This window comes from Coloeus monedula, assembly GCF_965178545.1.
Source record: "Coloeus monedula genome assembly, chromosome: 7".
Lineage (NCBI taxonomy): Eukaryota > Metazoa > Chordata > Aves > Passeriformes > Corvidae > Coloeus > Coloeus monedula.
Window position 1 is genome coordinate 29095929 of NC_138787.1, and position 21233 is coordinate 29117161.

Below are 21233 nucleotides of genomic sequence, written 5' to 3' on the forward strand. Positions count from 1 at the left end.
GCATGTTATCAACAGCATTTGAAGAGCTAAAACTAAAAATAAACAGACCCCTTCTTCCCCACATTAGCTGTGGTGCTCATCCAAAATTATGTCCCATCTCCAGAGAGTCTACACATGGCACATTGCAGCAGTTGGGGTCAATTTGAGTTTCTCCAACTTCAGTGGCAGCAGGATCTGGCTCTTAATTAAGTTCCAGACTTCCCATTGTCCCAACATTACCACACCTTTCCTGATTAAAAAATGCAGCTTTTAGAGCATTTTTGTTTCAGTTGTTCCTCAGCCAAGTTTGGCTGTAGAGCCATTTCATACACACATTCACTTACCAGAACTGCTGCTCTCATTTATCACAAGTGCCCCTCTGATCCCTGGAACACAACTCCCCAGTAACACATTTCATTTCCATCCTCCGAGTCTGAAGATGGCAGACTTCAATGGTGACAGCCATGAAGTAAACAGAAGGAAGATAAACAGGCTCAGGGCATCTACTTGACGTCCCAGAAGTTTTTCCTGGCTCAACTCCCACCCTGATGAACACCATCTAAAAGTCCTGCCCTTGGCCTCTTCTCTTTGCCTGTGCTTTCCTTACCCCAATGTAAAAAGACACACCAGAATGTCTCCTGCTCTCTTCCTCTCAGACTACCACCCGAGAGTCACCACTGGTTATCTTCCCACAGGGAAAGCAGAGTCTATCCCAACCTCATCCTTCCCCACAGCTCCATCTTTTCCCCGATTAGCAGCTCCTTTCTTCTCCAAGCTCCTGGCTCATGCAGGAGCCCTCTGCTCAGATTTCCCAGAGGGCTTTATCCAGGCCTTTTGAACTGCCAGCATTAACCTGTCTGCACAACTGGTTCTTTGAGACATGGACACTCGCACAGCTCCCCATGCTTTCTCACTCCATGTCTCACCCATCCAAAGCACAGCCTTTGCTCAGCAGTGTTTGAGGGCTGTAGCTACACCAAATGAGCCCCTTTGACTGGGAACCTGAAAACAGCAGAACCACCAAAGCCACCCTTTGTGCCTAGTCCAATATGCTTATATTGATGTTTGACCTATCATCTTGGAATCATCATAAAACACACTCCTGCAAAACAACTGTGATAAATTTGGATTCTAGTTAAAACACAGAAAACACCACATGAAAGTCTGGAGTACCCACAAAGAGTATAAAGTACATATTCCAGCAATTTATCCTGGCTCTCCTGTCTAGATCAACTTTCCCTTCACCTTATTTCCCTCCTTTACGTTAGCTGAAAGAACTGGGGAGCCCATGGGACCAATGTGACCTACACAGCTTCACTACTACATCACAAGAAACCTGCTTTCCACAGACCAAAGAGCCAGCAAGCCACCCTCACACCAGCTCTCACATGACTTAGTTTTGTAACAGAGCTACCACCTTGTTCTTAAGTGTTTGTCCAGCTTCAGCACACTCTGCTATAATTCTCATGCACTACTTCCTCCTGAAAATGGTCATCAGAAAACTCAGAAATGCCAATCAGAGAGCCATCAATTAGCATCAGCCCCAGATACCTCAGTGATAGCACAATGAAGGATCAACAGCTGAGAAAAGACCATGTTAGTACCTAGTACTCAACTAAGATGTCTCCCTGATAGAAATCTGAAACGTACTTCTTAAATTTATTAAGTGTTTAAACTTGCAGTATTACATGCAGACCTAAAATCCAGCCTATCCCATCTGCATAAAACAGCTTGAAGTTCTCACATGGTTCTCAGCAGCTCACCTTTCTGCTGTTACACATCCTTTCCCTCCCTTTCCCAAATATATGCCCCATTTATATCACTACTGCTGTAAGGGAATTATCTTACAGTGATACCTTTTTTCATGGATGATCCTTCTTTTCACACCACCATCCCTCTCTAGCTGTTCTGCAAATTGATGTTTCATATCTTCACCTTCAAAGCACTGTCATTTGGTCCAAGATCCTGCCTTCCCACCCATCTGTAATACCAATTCCCATCACACATCACCTCTAGGTGCAACTTTTCAAACAAGAACCACAGCACTTTTCTCCACACTTGCCCTCCTGCTCTTAGGAAACGTTCTCATTAACTTTTAGCAGGCTTACAGAACAGGAAATTCCAGAAGGAAACAGATGAAACTGCAAGGAGAGAATGAGACCTGACCAACATGAAGAAAGAAGCAGAGCTCTTTGAAGGCAACAAGAAAGTTCAGGTCTTGATGGGGATTGAAGCTAGTAGTCTTTCACAAGCAGACGTACTCACATAACTTATTCACATTCCAGCAAAATTATGCAGGTAACAACTTTCCAAAGACCTAAGGGAAAGAAGGTAGAAGAGGCAGACAGGAAAACCAGGAAAGCTACCCATACAGACCTGGAAGAAAAGCTCTAGCCAGACAGACAAAGTATTCCAATCTGCAAGAGCATGTACCTCCTAAAACCTGTGTACAGTTTCAGCTTTCCATACCACATCCAATCATTGCGTGAGAAATTCCTTTTGGAGGTCAAGCAGTTCAGCCCTGCACACAACAGCAGCACAGCAATGGCACCCTTCATGCCTCAGGATACAACACTGCAGTGCCCCTCCGAGCATCTCAGAGTTAATCAAAGTACACTACTGCCTTCTCCAAGGAGTTAATTTACCAAACTAGGAGTGTACTGCAGTATCTGCACAAGGATCATTCTGTCCACAGCACTCCAAACAGATGAGAGCACACAAAAATACATAGTTTATTAGGGAGTATTGGGTTAAACAGTTTGGTGCATCAGGATGGACTCCATCAGCTATGAGCAAACAGAATTCCTTCCAAAACTCAGGTACAGTTTTTATTCCAATGTGAAAGCTAGAGCTGTCTATCTTTACAGAGCTATTACAGAAATTGGAGTATTAACAGGTTTGGCTCCATCAGACAACTTTGGTGATGGGCATACGTCAGTAAAAGTCTAATGCCCAGCTCTGCACCGCACTGAACGAGCGGCGACCCTTTATCTAAGCTCCCAACAGGGAGACACGAGGTCCTCCCAAACTGTTAAAAGCAGACGTTTGTTCCATGTCACTGCACAAGCGCTGATGCCTCCATTTGCAGCAGGATTTCCAATTAGACCAAACACAACTATGTCACTTGATATTAGTCAAATGGAAAGTCATGGCAATACAAGGCAAACTCGCTGTCTTTTAATGGAATACAGTTCTAACAGACAAAGAAAATTAGCACAAAGAGCTGATTCCTAATACACATTTCACAGTAAATGCAGATATTACTCAGATAATATAATTTCGTAACATGCTGAATCAAAGCAACTTTAGGTTTCCCATTTGCTGCTACCAGGTTCTCAACTATCAGCCGACTGGCACAAACACTCTTAACATTGGCAAAGCGGTACCACCACAGTTCACCTCACAATGCTTCCACACCCCAAAGAAATCTTGCCAGCCTTTGTGCTTGTGTGCACACATCCTGCCTGTAGGAGCAGAGCTGCCACACAAAGGGCACGGACGGGCTGGATGAGGCTTTGAGCACCCTGGTCTAGCAGAAGGTGTCCCATCCAGTGGCAGGGGGGCTGGAACCAGATGATGTTTAAGGTCCCTTAGAGCCATGCTATGGTTCTAGATCAGAATGGGGCTCTACTGTGCAATTTTTCATCATTTCCACAAACTTCTCTCCAGGAGTTACTTTTGGGGATAGAAAATTTTTGTGGCTACTAATGCTTTTTCTTCTCACACTTAATGCAGATTCAGCCCTACACATTTTCTCCTCTGGCTAAAATCCCAGCTACGCCATAAAAAATTACCAGGCTCTCCACTGTGTGATAACTGGGAGTCTTTGCTCCGATTCTTGAATAGTCAAATATTGCTTTGTTTTAAAGTTCCATGTTTAGCACAAATGAGGAACTCAGTAGGTTTTGCCTAGTTAAAAAAAAAAAAGAGATCTCATCTAGAAAGAAAGTAATGAATGATTTGTGGAAGGCAACATTCATTTGGAGAAATTCAGAGACTACATGTCTCCACTTTGTTCCCTCCTGCATTTAATGATATGGCCACAGACCAGACGACACACAGGATACAATTACACAAGGCAGCTTCATACAGACTCACACAAAGCACAGTTCCAACCATCAGCTCTGAGCAAGGCAAGCAGGAGGGCAAATCTGACTGTGCTCAGTCTCAGTTAAACTGTTACTGGTACCCTGGGTGACTCAGCACACAAAACTGCTGGCATCACTGGCATCCCAAAAACATTTACACAGGAGTCAATTCATGTAAGCACCTCTGACACTGGGACACTTACCTACTGATAAATTCTTCTAAAAAACAAGTAAGAAACAAGTTTTAGGGCCTTGACAGTATACACTGATATGGTGGATGGAACTAGATGGTGAGTCCAAAGACCCTTACAACCTGAATTACCCTGTGATCCTAAGAGCTGATCTAACTGCCATATAGGTAACATTACCTTTCAGTTCCAAAAGGCACCTGCTGAAAAAGAAGGGCTGCCAGAGCCAGAAATGCATATCTGAAACACAAAGGTAACCCTGCAGCAGACTACCTGGTCCCATGAGCTGGTCCTCCAAAAAATCACATAGGTGCACTTAATGCTAAGAACACACTGGAATGTTAAAAAAAAAAGAGTATTATTGGGTATTTTTCTGTCCTATTTTTAAAGGAGAGATCATTAAATTGCTGATCTAACATTCGTATACTCTTTTTTTCTCCCCAGCTTCTCAAAGTTTTAGCCAAGTTTACCAAACTTCAACCTAACATGGTAGGGAAAACAGAGATACCAAAGATGATATGCTCTTACAAATACAGTAACCAAAAGAGATTCCACTAAAACACAGACTTCAGCATGAGGAAAACCAATGCAAGAGATACCAGCAAATCTACATAGAAAAAGTCAAAGGAAATGAGGCTTCATACATCTTCCCTGCTTACAAAATGACTCAATTAAAACTAGACCAAGTCAGAGGCAACTAAAGCCCACTGACAGTGGGACTTTTCAGTAGACAATTTTTTCATGTGGAAGTTCAAAGGGTGAGACAAGAACAGCTTTTAAGACAACTTCAAGGAATATCCCACAAAGAAGACATGGAAGAATGTGCATACTTTTTAATGGAAAAGCTAACAGGTTGGTGCTGGTGGGAGGACCCTGGGGGTTGATGAATATTTCTTTCAGCATCAAGAGAACAACAAAACCCCACTGAACAAGTTAGAGCCTAGCAAAGAAATCAACGTGCCAGTAAATCCAGCACTGACACTAACCTTCCATTCAGGTCACGTCAGGGAAAGTGAGGATTCACTCCTACTCACCCTGCTACCTACTAAACAAGAAGGGAGGTGGGTCACACATGCATATAAATGACCGCTAATTTTACTCCATAGGTAACAGGCACAACATGAACAGTCTCTGTAAGTCACTCTGGGATTTCTGAGGACCAAAACCAGTACACTCTAAAATATTTTACTTAAAGTCTTCAAGCAGTTTCAGGTACAGTATCATACGTGTTCTCACACAAATGACTGAAATGAAACTTCCTTATCACTGTGCATAATCCTGTTACTCTACACTGCACATAAACTATTCAAAATCATCCCAAGATCTATCCTAAAACCAAATGTCTTGTCCTTATCTATTTAGCTCCACAAATTTTACAATGATCTTTCTGCAGGCAACTTTCATCTGACATGCAGCCTAAATTTACTCACAGCCAGTTTATACCCATTCGTTCTTGTGCTAACCCTGCCCTTTAAATCTAAGAGTTCTTTCCCCTCCCTGATGGTCACCCCTCTGATGTATTTATAGACAGCAGTCATACTCCCTGTCAGTCTTCATACTGTAAACTAAACAAGCCAAACCTCTAGTCTCCTCTGGTTAGGCAGGCTCTCCAATACCCTGCACACCCCACTAGCCCTTCCCTGCACCTGTTCCAGCTTGAATTCCTTCCTTACAGACAGGCAACTAGAACTGTACAACACATGCCACAGAAGGGCCCAATAAGGCACTCTACAATAGCATTAGTACACCCTTATCCCATGAAAATAAATCCCCAATAATCTGCCTTTTCCACAAATGCATCAGCTGTGACCCTTAGCCTGCAGTGAAGCAATACACACCAAGGTTTTCTGAGCGCTGGCTAACTGTGCTAGATCTCTAATAAACCCTGGTGACAAGCACTGAAGTGCTGCAAATGAAACACTACACCAGCATTAAAGGAATAGCTTTATCCTCTCAATTTAGTAACCACAATGCTTCAGTCTGTTGTGTGTTGACCCAGACTCCCAGTCCCAAACTAGAGCCTGTTGCCCTTGCCAATGCTCAGGGAGTCACTCTACCAAACACCCAAGAGAAAACATACCTAACAAAACAAAAATAAAATAAAAACACCCAAACAAACAAAAACAAAACAAACAAAAAAACAACAAAAAAACCCCACCCCCTAAAAGAACATACACCAAAAAAACCAAAACTACACACACAAAAATGCAAAACAAACAAACAAAAAAACCCCCACACTGATACACTAAACAAAGAAGAAAAAAAACCAGTCACAGACAACATTTGTTAGTCCCAGCACTCATATCCTATGGGAACTTAATTTGGTCAGCAAACAAAATGAGGGACTCAAAACCCTACAAGCCCAGAGTGATAGGTACGGGAGACTTTTACTTTGTATCCCGCTTTTCCATTTATTTCTCACCATCCACTATGAGCTACCAAAAGACAGGATATCAAGATGTCTTTAATTAAACACCATGTAAGTGTTGCAATTAGGTTGCTTTGGTGGAAACAAGAGAAGTGAAACGGTTGGAGGGGTTTTACTGTATATGAAACTCTTGGTTGGTCTAAAGCATCTCATTAGGGTTTGTAACGTTGCTGTGTTGCAGACACTTCTGGGACGCCTGAGGACTCTGTTCCAGGCTTCAACTACTTCTGAAACAGCTGACCCAAAGAAAATACACTTTGGTTTGCAAAAGCTACATTTCTTCTCAGGGATGGGGCTATTTTCCCCTCCATTTCATGAATGAGTTCTGGATATTGAGCTCTAAAGCCAGTGGAAAAGAGGTTAGGCATAAGTGTGCCACTATGGAAACAAACTTCTGTCCTCATTATTTCAACACTGTGTTTTCACTCTTCACACTCCCTTGAGATCCTGTAGGTTCTCATTATTTATATTTTATTTGGTAATACCTTGGTCAACAACTGAAAGACGCAGTTATTTGGTACGCTCAGGCTCACAAACCTTTTGTTTTATGCCATCAGTAGCACATCCACATTTATGCATAAAACAAGAAAGCATTACTGCTCCACTCCAGTTCTTCCCACTGCAGACAGAAAAGGACAATCCATCCTGCTACACCAGTCATTATTGCCTTTTAAGTATGAAGAAAAATCCACAGGGAAATTCTAAATGCTGACTTGCTAGAGCACATAGTTCTTCCCCTTCCCTGAATACAAAAGTCTGAAGCTAGTACTGAATTTGATCTACTCCAGCCGCTACAACCTTCTATTTTCCACTGCACCCTCTGTGGCAGTGCCCACACTGTTGGTACCAGAGGTAAGAGCTGCACCATAATCCAATCGAATTACCACACGGAGCAGTTAAAGTGTTGGGAAGGCAGGTCCAGCTATTAGAGCCAGAGGGAAAACAACTCATCAGCTGGACTGGGAATTAACATCAATGCCTACAGGAAACTGGATATCCTGAAGCCAAAACACCGCTCTTCCACAAGTTTAAGGCAGGAAAACCTACCTATTAGGAGCATGCCAGCATAGAAGCCTAAAAATAAGGACTGGGCACACTCCACAAATGCAGTTCAAACCAAATGAGTCCTTAGCCCTTCCTAAGGTAACTCTTCTCCCCACAGGGAAAGTCATCAAAAGCAGTTTCTGCCAAGATACCTTTTGCAATATGGGCATATGCAAGGAATAGGCTCTACTCTCAAGTCCAGATCTCAAGATCACTTTTCCTTCACAATCCCTTTCTCATATCTTTTGTGCCTCTAAACTAATTTAATTCATTTTTATTAGCAATTTCAGCTTCATGGTAAAAAGGTTTTAAGGGATGAAAGTGCTAGATGAATGTATACATTACTGATCTCCATGCACCCCCAGCAGCTCAAAACTCAGCAGCTAACAGCAGCTGCTTGGAAACCCTTTACAAGTCTCTTTTTCTTCCCCAGATGGTAAAGCCCTTTTCCTCCGTGCATTAAACACTCAACAAAACACACTCACCAAATTATCATATCAGCCCATAACCATGCATGATAATTATTTCTTAAATCTGGATTTCTTCTACCGAATTTCAACCAAAATAAACATGGTATAGAGAACAAATGTATGCTTATAGTGAACAACCATTCATCAGCTTAAGTAACTCTAATGGACGTCGCTTTAAACTAAGCCTGCACCATCTGTTCTACCCCTCAATTAGCAAGCAAAAAAAAATTATTCAATACACAGTTTAAGAAAGCCAGCTAATTTATGTATGCAAGTTTTATTTCTCTTTAGCTCAGTGAAACGTGCTCTTGTAATGCTTGATATTCAGAAACAGATCAGAATGGAAGGTTGCTTTCTCAAATGCTATTAGGAATTTTGTCAGGGGAAATAAAATATCCATGCAATATTTCACCATATCAAAAAAATTCTCATTAACATCTCACATTTTACTTTAAAGACCATGATGTCTCTCTCAGTAACAAAATGAGCTGGGAGCTAAACAAATCAAATCTGAAGTGCCGCATACATGAACAAAAACAAAGCTCAGGACACAGCCCTGCCCTGACAGACTGAGTCTACCAGCACAGCAGGAGGCTGTGGATGTGCCCTCAGACCTGGGGGTCTGTTAACCATGTCAGTTCCTAACTTGCCTCTCGGAGGCAAAACCCAGTCCTGCAGGCTGCTGGGCACAGAGCCTTGCACAGACACAGCAGCACTGGGACAAAAGGACCATCCTATGCGAGGTGAGATACTCTCCTTGGAAAGCAAACCCTGTCCAGTGAGAGCAGGGCAGAACCAAAATTCACTACTTGCCAAAGTACATGAAAAAAAATACAAAGCTTCATCCAATTCCTTACCGCAAACCTCCATCCAGTTTCACTTCAAACTGGCCTCTCCTACCACTCCGCAACATGTGAAAACACTGAATAGAATCTGTCTTCAGTATGTTGGACCCTGACCTGCTTGAAGGCTCTGTCACCATCAATCTCCGAGTTCAATCTTGGATGTTTGTCTAAAAAAAACCCTGCAGTAACAAGGGCTGTTTCCACTGGAAACCTCAACTCAAACAGCACAGGCAACACATCCCAGGGAAAAGAAACGTGCAAGAAACCTCATTTCCCAATACTGTTGAGGAGAAGCAGGCGAGAGAAGGTCACTGCTGAACACTCTCAGTTCACCTCTCGGAGTATCAGGCTGGTTGAAAACTACTTTAAGATCCTGTACGTATTACTTTACATTACACCTTAATATGAAACACCATGGTTTGGGTACTGAGAAAGGCTCATCAGCCACAGATGAGCCAGGAGATGCTGCACACTTAACATCAGCATTACTAAATACTGCAGAAGCAGCTCAAAGCGAGATGGCTCACCAAGGGATTACCGACGATTCCAGCTCTCTCCCCTTGCCATAGGATTGTGAACCTGAGAGGGCACGCTGAAGCCTCTGACACTGCTGTGCTGTTTTGCCTCATGTCTCAAGACAGACAGCTCTGTGCAGGCCTTAGTTATTGTTCACAGATTCAAAGCCCACCAAAATAATTCTCTTGTATCCTTATCAGGGAAGGAAATAAGTCAAGCAGAACCACCATCCTGAAACACCACCGACAAAGCAAACAAAGCACAAAATGAAGAAACAGACCAGAGGCAGAATTCCTCTTTGGTCTGCAGCATCCTGCTATACTTTCCCCAGCCCAACCTCACTGGTGTAATCCACAACTCCTAGTGCCCACACACAGGCTGTCTGCTCTAAGCAACTGCGCTCCAAAGAGGAGTAAGAGCTCTCAAAGGAATTAATCTTTTTACTCTGCCCCATTCGTCTGTCTTCTACCCACCAGTAAGTACTGCTGGGAAAACTCAAGCCTGCAATGGCTGTTAGGTGCAGTTCAAGCACACTGCTGGCAAGCACAAACATGCAAATGGCTTTGCACTGGACCTCAGTGCCTTGTTTCATATAATCACCTTTATGTTTCCTTGACTTGAAAAGCTGAACTATCCTGAACTATCCAAGTGCCTTCTGCACATAAGGCAGCTGCCTGGTATAAAGGAGGAACCAGTGATCAGGTCACAAGACCATTTGTTAGAGGAGTTTCAGAGTACTGAGCGCTATCAGAAGCATGTTAAGCCCCACTATGTTTTACACATGATGTTTTTAACAGACTTGGACAGCACCAAGCAAAGAAAAGCATCCCTGCCCTCCTTCATTCTATTTCTTCCTGAATCTCTTGAAAAAGACAACTCCATTGTCTACAGTCATTGTGTTGAGGTCAAGGGCTGCATAAAATAGTGTCATGAAAAAACAAAAACAATGTACAGAAAAACAGCAAAGCCTACAAAGGTCAGTGACTGCCATGACATACACATATCAAACTTGTATGCCAATGAGGGACACTGCTCGAGCCCTTCCTGTAAAGGTGCAATTTCATCATCAGTTCAAGCTCCTTTTAATCCAAACTGAACTAGTTTGCCTTAGAGATGTCACTTCTCTGGTTTGCTGATGTTTCCTCAGTGATGACATATAAGCACAAGGGTTCAGATAAAGGAGTCCTAGACAGGCAGGAGCCATGAATCAACTGCATGCTGTCCCAAGATAATGGATCTGTTATCCACACTCAGTCTTATTCTGAGAACACACACTTTATCACTCACGTATTAGGAAAATTCAAATCAGATTCAAATTCAAATCAAATCAAATTCAAATTCAAATCATGCAGATCTCAATCTTTGTTTTAAGCTGATACTTTTTCAAATTAAGAGACTGAGGTGAGAACAGACTACAAATATTTCAGCTTCTTCCATTGTGACCAGACCATTGCAGTTTAGCTCTCCAGATGGCTATCCTAGAGCAGTGATGCTTGGCCTTTCACTCCTAAAGTTGACACACTAATCCATGAACTGGATCAAATGATACCAGCTCCCCTGTGCTCCGTGACACCAGAAAAAGCAGAGCTTCCAAACCCCACCCCACAAGCAGTCAGGAAAAAAGGCAATGATGATGCAGGCATTAAAACAAAAGGAAGAGATTGGCATAAGAGGGTGCACTAAGCCTTGGCTGGATCTTGAAGTAGACTTCACCACATCACTGACCTCCAAACAGTCAGCTTGCCCCACTCAAAAGCTTCACATCTCCTATTATACTCATTCACTGAGAAAACACCCTCCAGACATCTGAGACATGTCTCTGTTATGCTTACTAGAACTTATTAATTACAGCAAATGCTATCTATAGAACACACACATTAATGAACAGCCAGCTCAGCAGCATGAGTTCTGGAACAGAGTCCCTGCAGTACAGAAGTGCCACCAGTTTGTTACTGGAAAATGAATACCACAGAGATCATCATAAGTGTGTAGTTCAACAGACTAAAGATTGGGAAGACAAGCAAGTTATCTGAATAGAAATTCTGCAAACTAAGTGGGATACAGGGATTGCAAAGCACTGCACAGCTCTGTGATTCACATCACTTCATGAAATCCATGCAAATAGCACATTTGGTAACAATTTCAATTTCACTGTGCTTGGGTTACTCTTCCACCCAGAATCATGGAAGTTTGTAAGAGAAAACCAACTAGCAAAAAAGGGGCAATAAGAATATGCAATACTCTCAGAAAATTATATGTATACTGCTTGTTCACAACAGCAAACTAAGAATTTCTTCCTGTGCTCCACCAGAACGGATCCTCTATTGAGACCATATCAGCTTTGGTGGTTTGGTGATCGTGTTTTTAGTGTTTGGGGCTTTTTTCCCCTACATGCCAAACAGCTTCTGCAGCAGCTGCTTGTTGACAAAAACAAAGAGAAAGAAATGCAGTTGTGCAGAACACTGCAATCTCACAACCACTTCCCAATCATAACTTCTGTCAAAAATAATTTTAATTAATTTGAGTATGTTGAGCTCCAGAGCACTTACAACCTACACAGCCAGTCTCTCCTTCACTTCTACAGGTGTGAACTCCAGTACAACCCTCAGTGAAATATCTTCAGGCTCAGCTCTGTAGGAACTTTCACTCTGAGATTCTTCTGGACTCATCAAAAAGGAACACTGCTACATCCCATATAATAGCTTCAGTACTCTATTACAGAGAGCCTCATGAACAGACCAGGACAGGAGTTTTTCAAGTCACAGCTGAGAATCCCTCCCCACTCCCACAGTACATGGCTGTGGTAGGACTTTCTCTCTAAACCTGTGGGGAGATGAAGTAACATGACAGGGATAACAAGGCAGTGGAGTTCCGTGTCCTACCAGCTCATCTCAACACTATCAAACTCAACAGAAGACTCATACAGACATTACCTTTCTTGAGCCAAGTACAATTGATCTACTGTGTTGCCCACAGAAAATAGGAAAAGAAGTCTAGCAAGGTTTAATGACAGTGAAAACAAGTGCAGTTTATATATGCTTTTTTCAGTTTTATAAATCTTTTAGTATGGCAGGAAATCAACAACATTGCTAACTACTGGCATGATTAAAGAGTGCCACCAGCTAACAAGGTACACAAAGAAACCAAGATACCACAAACTATGAACACCAAATGTAAATCCTCTAGTGCTTAAAACACCATTTACTGAATTCTTACTGCCTTGAGTCCTCAATATCATAGCAGCTATCAGCTGCCAAGATTTGGAATAACAATCACTGATTCAGTGTAATTACCAGCTTACAGAACAGTATAATAGAATGTCTACTATACAGCTTTCATTTAGATCAAGTAGCACTTGACATCGAAACATCTGACAGTAATCACATTCCACATGACAAAGTCTTACCTTATAATTGCTGGAATTTACCCAAGAAGTGGCCAGTCCATCAACCATTTTATCCAGCATAGTCTGATCATGTTCAAGATCAGCTGACTTCTGTTTATCTGAGAAATAATCTATCAATTCCTGGCCAACCTGAAGTCTCTTTCCAACATCCTTCTGCAGCACCTGCGCTAGGCAGTACTCCATACTAGGCTCCATGGTGTCTCAGAAATACAGCACCAGCCAGAAAGCCAGAGGGCAGCAGGGCCAAAATCTCCCTCTACAAATGTACGCAGGAGGTCGCCTCTTTCTTCGATGAAGGTTACTGAGGGCCTGGGTTTCAAAGATGCAATTCTGAGAATGGCAACAATGCAGCATGTGTGTGTGCACAGCAGCTGGCAGGATATTAAAAGTCCAATTTAAATAACTGGTAATAGATGAAGCAACGAGCAGCACTGTACAGTTGAGTCTGCAATAAATCCCAATTCAGCAGTCCATTCTGAAAGAAATGAAAAAGAACAGTATTATAGGTTAAATTAAGACTGGAGGGAAAAAAAAGACTGAAAGCATGTCACAAAATAGGTTATTCATATACAGCTGTGAAGCTGTGGTAAGTCAGATACAAGCAGCATTGGTCTATTTTAAGGAATCAAACAAGGTAGGTCAGGACAAAAACCTTTGGTTATTCTTTACAATAGCAGTTACCCATCAGGTCCCTGGAAGTTTTAGTGACAGACAATAAAATTGTAGCTTAAAGTAACTACTGATTAATAATCAGTATTATTGCAACTGCCACCATCCACCCAAAAAGGTGGGGACAAAATCCTTAAACAGGTCACCAGGAAAACCTATCTACTTTAAGTGAAAGCAGGAAGAGGTCTGGATGCTGTTTTGACTGTTGGCCTTCAGCAATCAATGTCATCAGCTGGTCAGCAAGATAAAGCACTAACACAGGGCTCCAGGAATGTAAAATGATCAGCTTTCAAAAACTAGGTGCTCAAGCTGTTTCCAGGCTGAATTCTGTTACATCCCAACTACACATGTCCAGAAAAGAGCATTCACTGGCACACTCTAAACACAGTTCTGACAACCAAGGCCACAACAAGAAAGGTCAGGCCAGACTTTGCTGCCACTCAGAGGCACAGTATCACCTCAGAAGCTTCTGGCTTATGCAAAAAAAAAAAAAAAAAAAAAAAAAAAAAAAAGAAATTACCGTGTGTTTGGGCTCTGGTTAAACTGAACCCTATAAACTCTCTTGTCCATGGACTTCATCAGGGACTTTTTTTGTCCCTCCATCTGCAGCCAAATGAATCCCACAAGATGGCCAGGGAACAGACTAGGGGTTTGTCCTCCACCTGCCCACAGACCAGGGCTCCTGGCATCACCATAGTGCTTCCTGAAGCACTCCCTCAACACAGGTTAGCTCTTTTAGGAAGGAGGTGATAAAAACCCAGGGCATCTTTTTGTTTCCTGGCTAATAATACTCAAAGCTAGAAATCTGCCCTACTTCTTCTGCCAACATGAGGAAAGCAGGTCAAGCTCAGAGTAAGGGAAGAGACTGTGCAGCAGACACCTGGTTCAATAAACAACTGGAAGGAAGCTGGAGGCACAAGTTCACTAATTGGAAGCACTGGGGCAGCAAATCTAAATACCTTCTGTTTGAGCAAATAAAGCCTTCACAAAAGTCTTAATAAAACAAAGTAGACCTGACGCAGACGAGATGCACGTAAGAACCCCAGCCTGGAAACAAAAGCACCCTTTGCACAGCAGACTGTTCAGTTCATTATGTCACCCCCATCCTCTTTGGCCACATCTTACCACCACCAAGCACAACATCTAGATCCAACTCTGAGGGCTTAACCTCCAAGCATTTCCCTAACCCTACAAGCATTGCCACACGTGTTCCAGCTTCCCACACTGGTTGCGCAGGAGTCACCAGAGTGCAGGTCACTCCATTCAAGGCAACCAGTTCAAATTCCCGCTGGCTGATTGGGATCAAAACTGGTTCTGTACACCCATGGACTCACCTCAACCAACTGCTGGGAAAATCCTACCCTCAGCCAGAAGGGATTGCTCTTGTCTGTACACTAAGCTCCCTCCTTGCCAGCAAAAACTCACCTCCAGAGCAGCAAGGAAGCTTTGGCTGCAACTGCACACACAGCACCTCAAGCTTTAAGTTAGTGCTGTGACAGATTACTGCTTGTGACCCCTACCCCAACCTGAACCATCTCAAGGACACTCAAAACTCCCACCATTTTGTTTCAAGTCACCTCAAGAGGGATTTGATTTTAAATTCTAAAATTGTCAACACTTCCTCCAATCACTACTCTTAACACCTTTTTTCTTTCTAAATGAAAACTCCAAACTAGAAGGAAGCATTGCCCTTTTTATTGCAGTTTCTACTGATGCTACACTTTCTCACTTGGGTCAGTTTAGCACCAAACCTGAAAGAAGCACTCTGAGCTTTCCCATCCTCAACCAAAATGTTCATGACATGGCACTCACTCCCATGGCAGTACAGGCACAAAACCAGAGCCACTTCCACAATTGTACAAGCACAGCAGATGTTTTCATCCAGGTCTCCCTGTCTGCAGCTTTGAATACTGGCCCCTGCCCTGCCCTCCAGCACAGGCTGGTCTTGCTCTTTGCTGCAGACACTCCAGTTATGGGAGACAGTCTTACACACAGCAGTGTCTAAATATTCAGTGGAAAGATTTTCACATAGTAGGGAAGCATTTCACTGGACACCTCGCTAGCATGGAGCTACTGGAGAAGGGACAGGGAACTGGTATTAAACTGCTACCACATTCTAGCTGAAACCCTTCAAGTTAGCTGAGGGGTTTGTTTCTGGACTCCAGAAGCTGCACACATGTTCAGAAAGGGACTCTTCTGTTAAACTGGATAGAATATGGTGAAAAAAGTCTTAACTGCTTTTAAAATGGAAATGTAGAACTTGCTTAAACTTGAAAATTCAGATTACAGAAGGGTGTGAAGGAGTGCTAGTTACCACCAAATAGCCATTTTTTATTAACATCACACAGAGGCAAGTCCCAACAAGTCCAGAAACCATTAGCTGGCCACACTGCCATGAGAAAGGAGCATTCAAAGTTTCAGGTCTGTCTTCTATGTGGTTTTCATTGAAGAAGTCTCTGCCTACAAGCACAGAAGCAATCTTTAACGCAAACTATTGTAAACAAATTTCTCTCCACACTCCTCGCTTTTTAAACACATGAAGGAAGGCATAGGATAAAAATCACAGTGCACTACAGAAGAACAAATTTGTCCACAACCTTGAGGAGTCTAAAGAAAATCCACTATACATTATGGCACCGCTATCAAATGCATAGAGGGAAGAAGAGCCAGAAACATCTTTCAGTCCTGAGGAAAACAGTAATAGGAAGCCAAGAGGAAAAGCTCAATGTAGCTTGCAACTACCAGCTAACAGGTGTTTAAGTAGCACATCTCAAAAATAAAGTTTTCTACAATGTTAGGAAGTTTGTTGACTCCACTCTTCCCCACAGGAGGAAGTGGAAAAAATAACACCTGAGAAAAACAAGACAAGACCCAAGCTGACAAAAAAATTAACTTCTCAGACAATGAAGCATACGGCTGCTGCATCCCATCAAGTCTGCAATCATCTGGGCAGATGCTCCCCACATAACAATCTTTGAAAAACACTAAGCCACAATCGCAGCCCCAGTGGTCTACTTCTGTTCCTGGACTTTCCAGGTAGCCAATGTTACAAGATATAAAGAGCTTTGGTTGGACTGGGATGTTGAGTACAACCTCTTCCCACAGAAGAACAGCCATGCAGAACTCAAAATTAATAACTCAGTGGCACAGGTCCTGTGTTTGGAGCTCCTCCAAGTTTTGAGATGGGTTGCCAGTGTAAGTTCCAGAGCAAGGGTTTTCTCCAATCCTCCTCCAAGCCTTACAGTCTGCCCTTGAAGAGACAGGCTAGGCTCAACATGTAGACAAAATAATCCAAGAGAAAAAACTACCCCAATTCTGTCACTGAAAAGAAGTTCTGTTTCACTAATGAGCCATCAAAACAATGTGCTTTGTAACACCCAAATTTTCCATCAACAGCGATCCAGCAGAAAGCCACTATAAAGAGGTTTATGTTTAATGCCACCTTGGAGTTCAAAATTATGAATTTAAAGGGGAAACCTGACAAAGACCAAACAGCCCAAAGTTACTCAGCTTAGATACTACCATCATAACAGCATAAAAACCGATAGAATTCACAGTAAAGCAACTGGCTCAACACATAGAATAAATTAATCCAAACAGTAACAAGGAAAGACTTGTTACCTAAGATGCTGTGGCAATATTAAACCAGGTACCTAAGTCAATGATTTTTTTCCAGCACTTAGGAAAACACCACTGACCTCAGACTAAGTGAAAGTGCATGATTTGCAATTCTCAAGTAAGACTTTATCTTAGGATAACATCACAGGAAATTTTGAATCTTCTTCAAGATTTCCTTCCTTCTTTCAAGGAAGGAAACTTGAAGCACATCAAAAATGCACTACTACTCTCTTAGGGTCCTGCCTATCCTTGGCAGTTCTTCCAATATTGCTATTTGACCTTAAAAATGATGTTCCACTCTCTTCTGCTCTAGACATCAGATTATCATCTTTGTCATGTTTCACTGTCATCTTCATTTGCCAAAAAGTCAATGCAGTCCATAACTTCCCCAGACAACTGCTCAAAACACAACCGCTCCAGACACAAGCATGCAGAGACAAGCCTCTTGCTGCCACTCACAATCACTGGAGGCAAGAGCCAGCACCATTCAATAACCAGCTCTTTCCAGTCATCTTCCTGAAGGTATCTCTCAGCTTCCAGCCAGTAAGCTTAATTTATAACCAACCTGTAAATATGACCACGCTCCTTTGGTGCCTTTTTTTTTTTGTGTATGTGGTTAGCTGTAGCCCAACAGCTGTGGAAACAACACAGCAACACAACTGTACCAACAAGTCTCCTTCTTCACTGCGTAGGACCTAACTGCGTAGTCACTTCAGTTTAAAATTAGTTCAAGGTATATTCGACAGACCTTGACTTTCCACAACAAAGAACTCTGATCCTTCAGGAGATCTCCACCCTAGCCAAATGGAGCAATTTTTTCAAGTATAAAAGCAACCAGGCATCCAACCTGCAGTAGTTCACCACTTCTGCAAGGTGGGCAGTGTAAACAACATAACTTGCTTTGCCAGCCAAGCCCCTTGGGCAAGGGGTTCAGAGAACAGCACCTGGAACCCATATGCTGCAAAGACTAAGTGGAGATCTCATCAGCAAGGCAGTACCAAACTGCAGCTCTGCAGGAAGGGTGGGTGGAAGTTCTCAGCCCTCTGTCCACTTCTCTATTTTTGCTTCTACCAGTACAGCTATACCCTCCCCAGAGGTCAGGCCTCTACAAAGCATTACAGTCACCATGCACTCAATCAAACCTACTCTTCCCTCGGGTGTGCAAGCAGCCGTGAACAAAGCAGCTCAAAGTGTTCATACTCTTCAAACTCTGAGAGAAGGAGGTGGCAAGTATAACATCAAGTGTCCTACTTGAAGAGGAAAGCAACATTTTTCTGGAGCCAAAGGGAGTTTGTAGGAAACACCCAGCAACTGACAGATGGGCTCTCCCCACTGTTCACCTGTATCCATAAGTAGGCAATAATGCTTCTCTAGTGCCAGGGGAATATTACACAATCACTGTGATTGTTTTAAATCAGTAATTAGTGTTGCCCTGTACTTAAGCCTCCCCCTAATCCAAAGATGGTATCTTAGATTTCCAGACTGACAACTCATGCTTGTCTAATTAGCTGGAGGGACAGCCCGGTGCTTATCTCCCTGTACCAAGTGCCTCTGGAGGCACTTGATGCACTTCTTCCACGCCCATCCAGTAACTTTAACTGTCCTCAGACAGTGCCCGTGCCACCACTTCTCAGTCCAACCTTGCTGATAAGCAAAGCACTGCCTAGGTGGATGCAGCTTCTTTTCGGGAAGGTCTTCAAATGAGGGTTTCTTTCTCCTCCCACAGCACTGGCCATACTAAAGCAGTGTTTGTAAAACTCTACTGCTGCGAGCAGTTCATCCTCAGAAGAGCCAGGTCTTAAGGCTTGCTAGGACTCTGCTAAATACTGGCTGGTCTTCAAACTTGCCTAGAGTCTCTTAAGGGGTTCATATTCACAAGCACAGACAGTAAGCAACTTCCAGCAGGGCACAACTCCACTGCCATCAGGAAAACTAGGCAGATGTCTAGAATGAAGACAGCTGAAAGATTTCCAGGGCTTAAGCTAACTGTGGCCTTCTCCCCCATACACAGTCCTTCTAGGCCAGATGCTGCCTGTGAAAGTTGCATGACCTAGCCTGGGTAAGACGAGAGATAAGCTTCAGATAATAGAAATTCTTATGCCTCTACTAAAGGTTTATACTGCTGCCTGGGTAGCTGAACACCTCACATAGACCTACCAATTTAAGCAATGCAACAATCTTCAAAAAAAATCTCTTCAGTAATGAAGCTGAAGCAAATCAAGACAACTCGCAGGTCACTCAATGTGACTCCAATACCCTACACTAACGAAACCACTTTGCAGAATGGGGAGTAACCCTTCCAGAGTACAGTAGAAAATGAGATGAGCTTTAACATCTTTTGTTTCCCTAATACAACCCCTCTCTGAAATTAGTTTGGTTTTAACTTTGTCTGAGACCAAGGACGAGTCTAGAATGAGCTTTCAAGGTCTCCTTTCTTTTTAACAGTTCAAGTGCCAAGATGCAGCTCAAAATCCTACAATGTCAGGAGCTGCTCTGTGCAGACTCCCTCTTGTAGACATCTCAGTTCATGGTTCCAAGGTAATGTACTACAAGCAACTTATTAAGGGCCTATGGGACCAGTGGCAGCGGAGACACATGACTATCATCATGACACTTAATTCTGTAAATAGTACCCAAGTTTTCGGTTTATGTATATAAAAATATCCTCCCTGTCCCTCATTCTAGAGATCTAACTTTATCTCAGAGCCTGCAGACTGCAGCTCTGACACTGTGGGACCCTGGCACACAAACTATACAGCACTGGCTCTATATTGTGGTGTCACTGTTCCTGGTGGATTGTGCAGGGTGCTGGACCCTCCATTTAGCTGGTCTGGCTGGCATGGCTGTGCGTGCTGCTGTTATGACTATAGCTTTAGCTCTAAAGGACGTCGTGGACTGGATCAGGTACATCAGCATTGCTGCCACTTTTGGCTTTGTGGCTCTTTTTGAGATTGGCCCTGGCCCTATCCCCTGGTTCATTGTGGCAGAACTCTTCTGCCAGGGCCCACGACCTGCAGCCATGGCAGTGGCCGGTTGTTCCAACTGGACCTCCAATTTCTTGGTGGGAATGCTCTTCCCCTATGCAGAGAAACTATGTGGCTCCTACGTCTTCTTCATCTTCCTTGTTTTCCTGGTCATCTTCTTTGTCTTCACATTCTTCAAAGAGCCAGAGACCAAGGGCAGGACTTTTGAAGACATTTCGAGGGGCTTTGAAGGACAAGGAGCGACCACCCCCCCGTCACCCCAGAAGAGCCCCATGGTGGAGCTGAACAGCATACAAGCTGACAAAGCAGCTGCCTAAGATCCATGACACACCCATTCTTCAACTCTTACATGCCTAAAGAGTCATTAAACAGTAATGAGTATTTTGGACCAAACCACTACAACCTTCCAGCTTGGTGCGCAAGGTTCCCCCCAAGGGGCTGTGGGGGCATCCAGAAGAATGGAAGTGGCATCAGACCACTTTCTACAGCAACTAGGAGTGCAGGCCAAAATCTTTCAGTCACATCCTAACCCTCTCCTCCACAATCCAGCAGCAATACTGGATCATCTGGAAAACAACAAGGGAAGAAAAGAAAAAGAATAGACTTTTGTGGGTAAAATGCTTAGCAAGGTTTGAAGTAGAACACCACTGAGAATAAGAGCAGTGACCCATCATCACTTGCAGTTTGCTGGCAGGACAAGTGGCTTCACAGAACATCTGAATCGTATAATCTCTCTCTGCATTGTGACTGATGAAGTCCCTTGGGCTAAGACTACTAATTCAGGCAGTCCTGAAGATGGAAAGCATCTCCTTTGTGTACATCACTTGAAGAAAAAAGTAGTATGATACCACCTTCCTATTTTACAGGCAGGTATAAGGTAGGAATTCAGCGCCTTCCCCAGAGTCACTGCAAAACAAGTCTCCAGTGGCAGTGGTAACTGAGGGTGAGAGAACACCTCGGGAAAAGAAAAAACTGACACCATCACACGTTGGTATAAG

At 43.1% G+C, this 21233-nt stretch overlaps 1 protein-coding gene across 7 annotated transcripts in view; it reads right to left on the bottom strand.

Moving 5' to 3' along the window:
- Positions 1-21233, bottom strand: part of CLASP1 (cytoplasmic linker associated protein 1) — a 173251-nt gene that overhangs the window by 147498 nt on the left and 4520 nt on the right. For all 7 annotated transcript variants that reach the window (XM_082285311.1, XM_082285315.1, XM_082285312.1 and 4 more), the window contains exon 2: positions 12965-13439. In XM_082285311.1, coding sequence (XP_082141437.1) covers positions 12965-13159 — 195 coding nt within the window. In that variant the 5' untranslated portion in view covers positions 13160-13439. The remainder of the gene's footprint in view (positions 1-12964; positions 13440-21233) is intronic.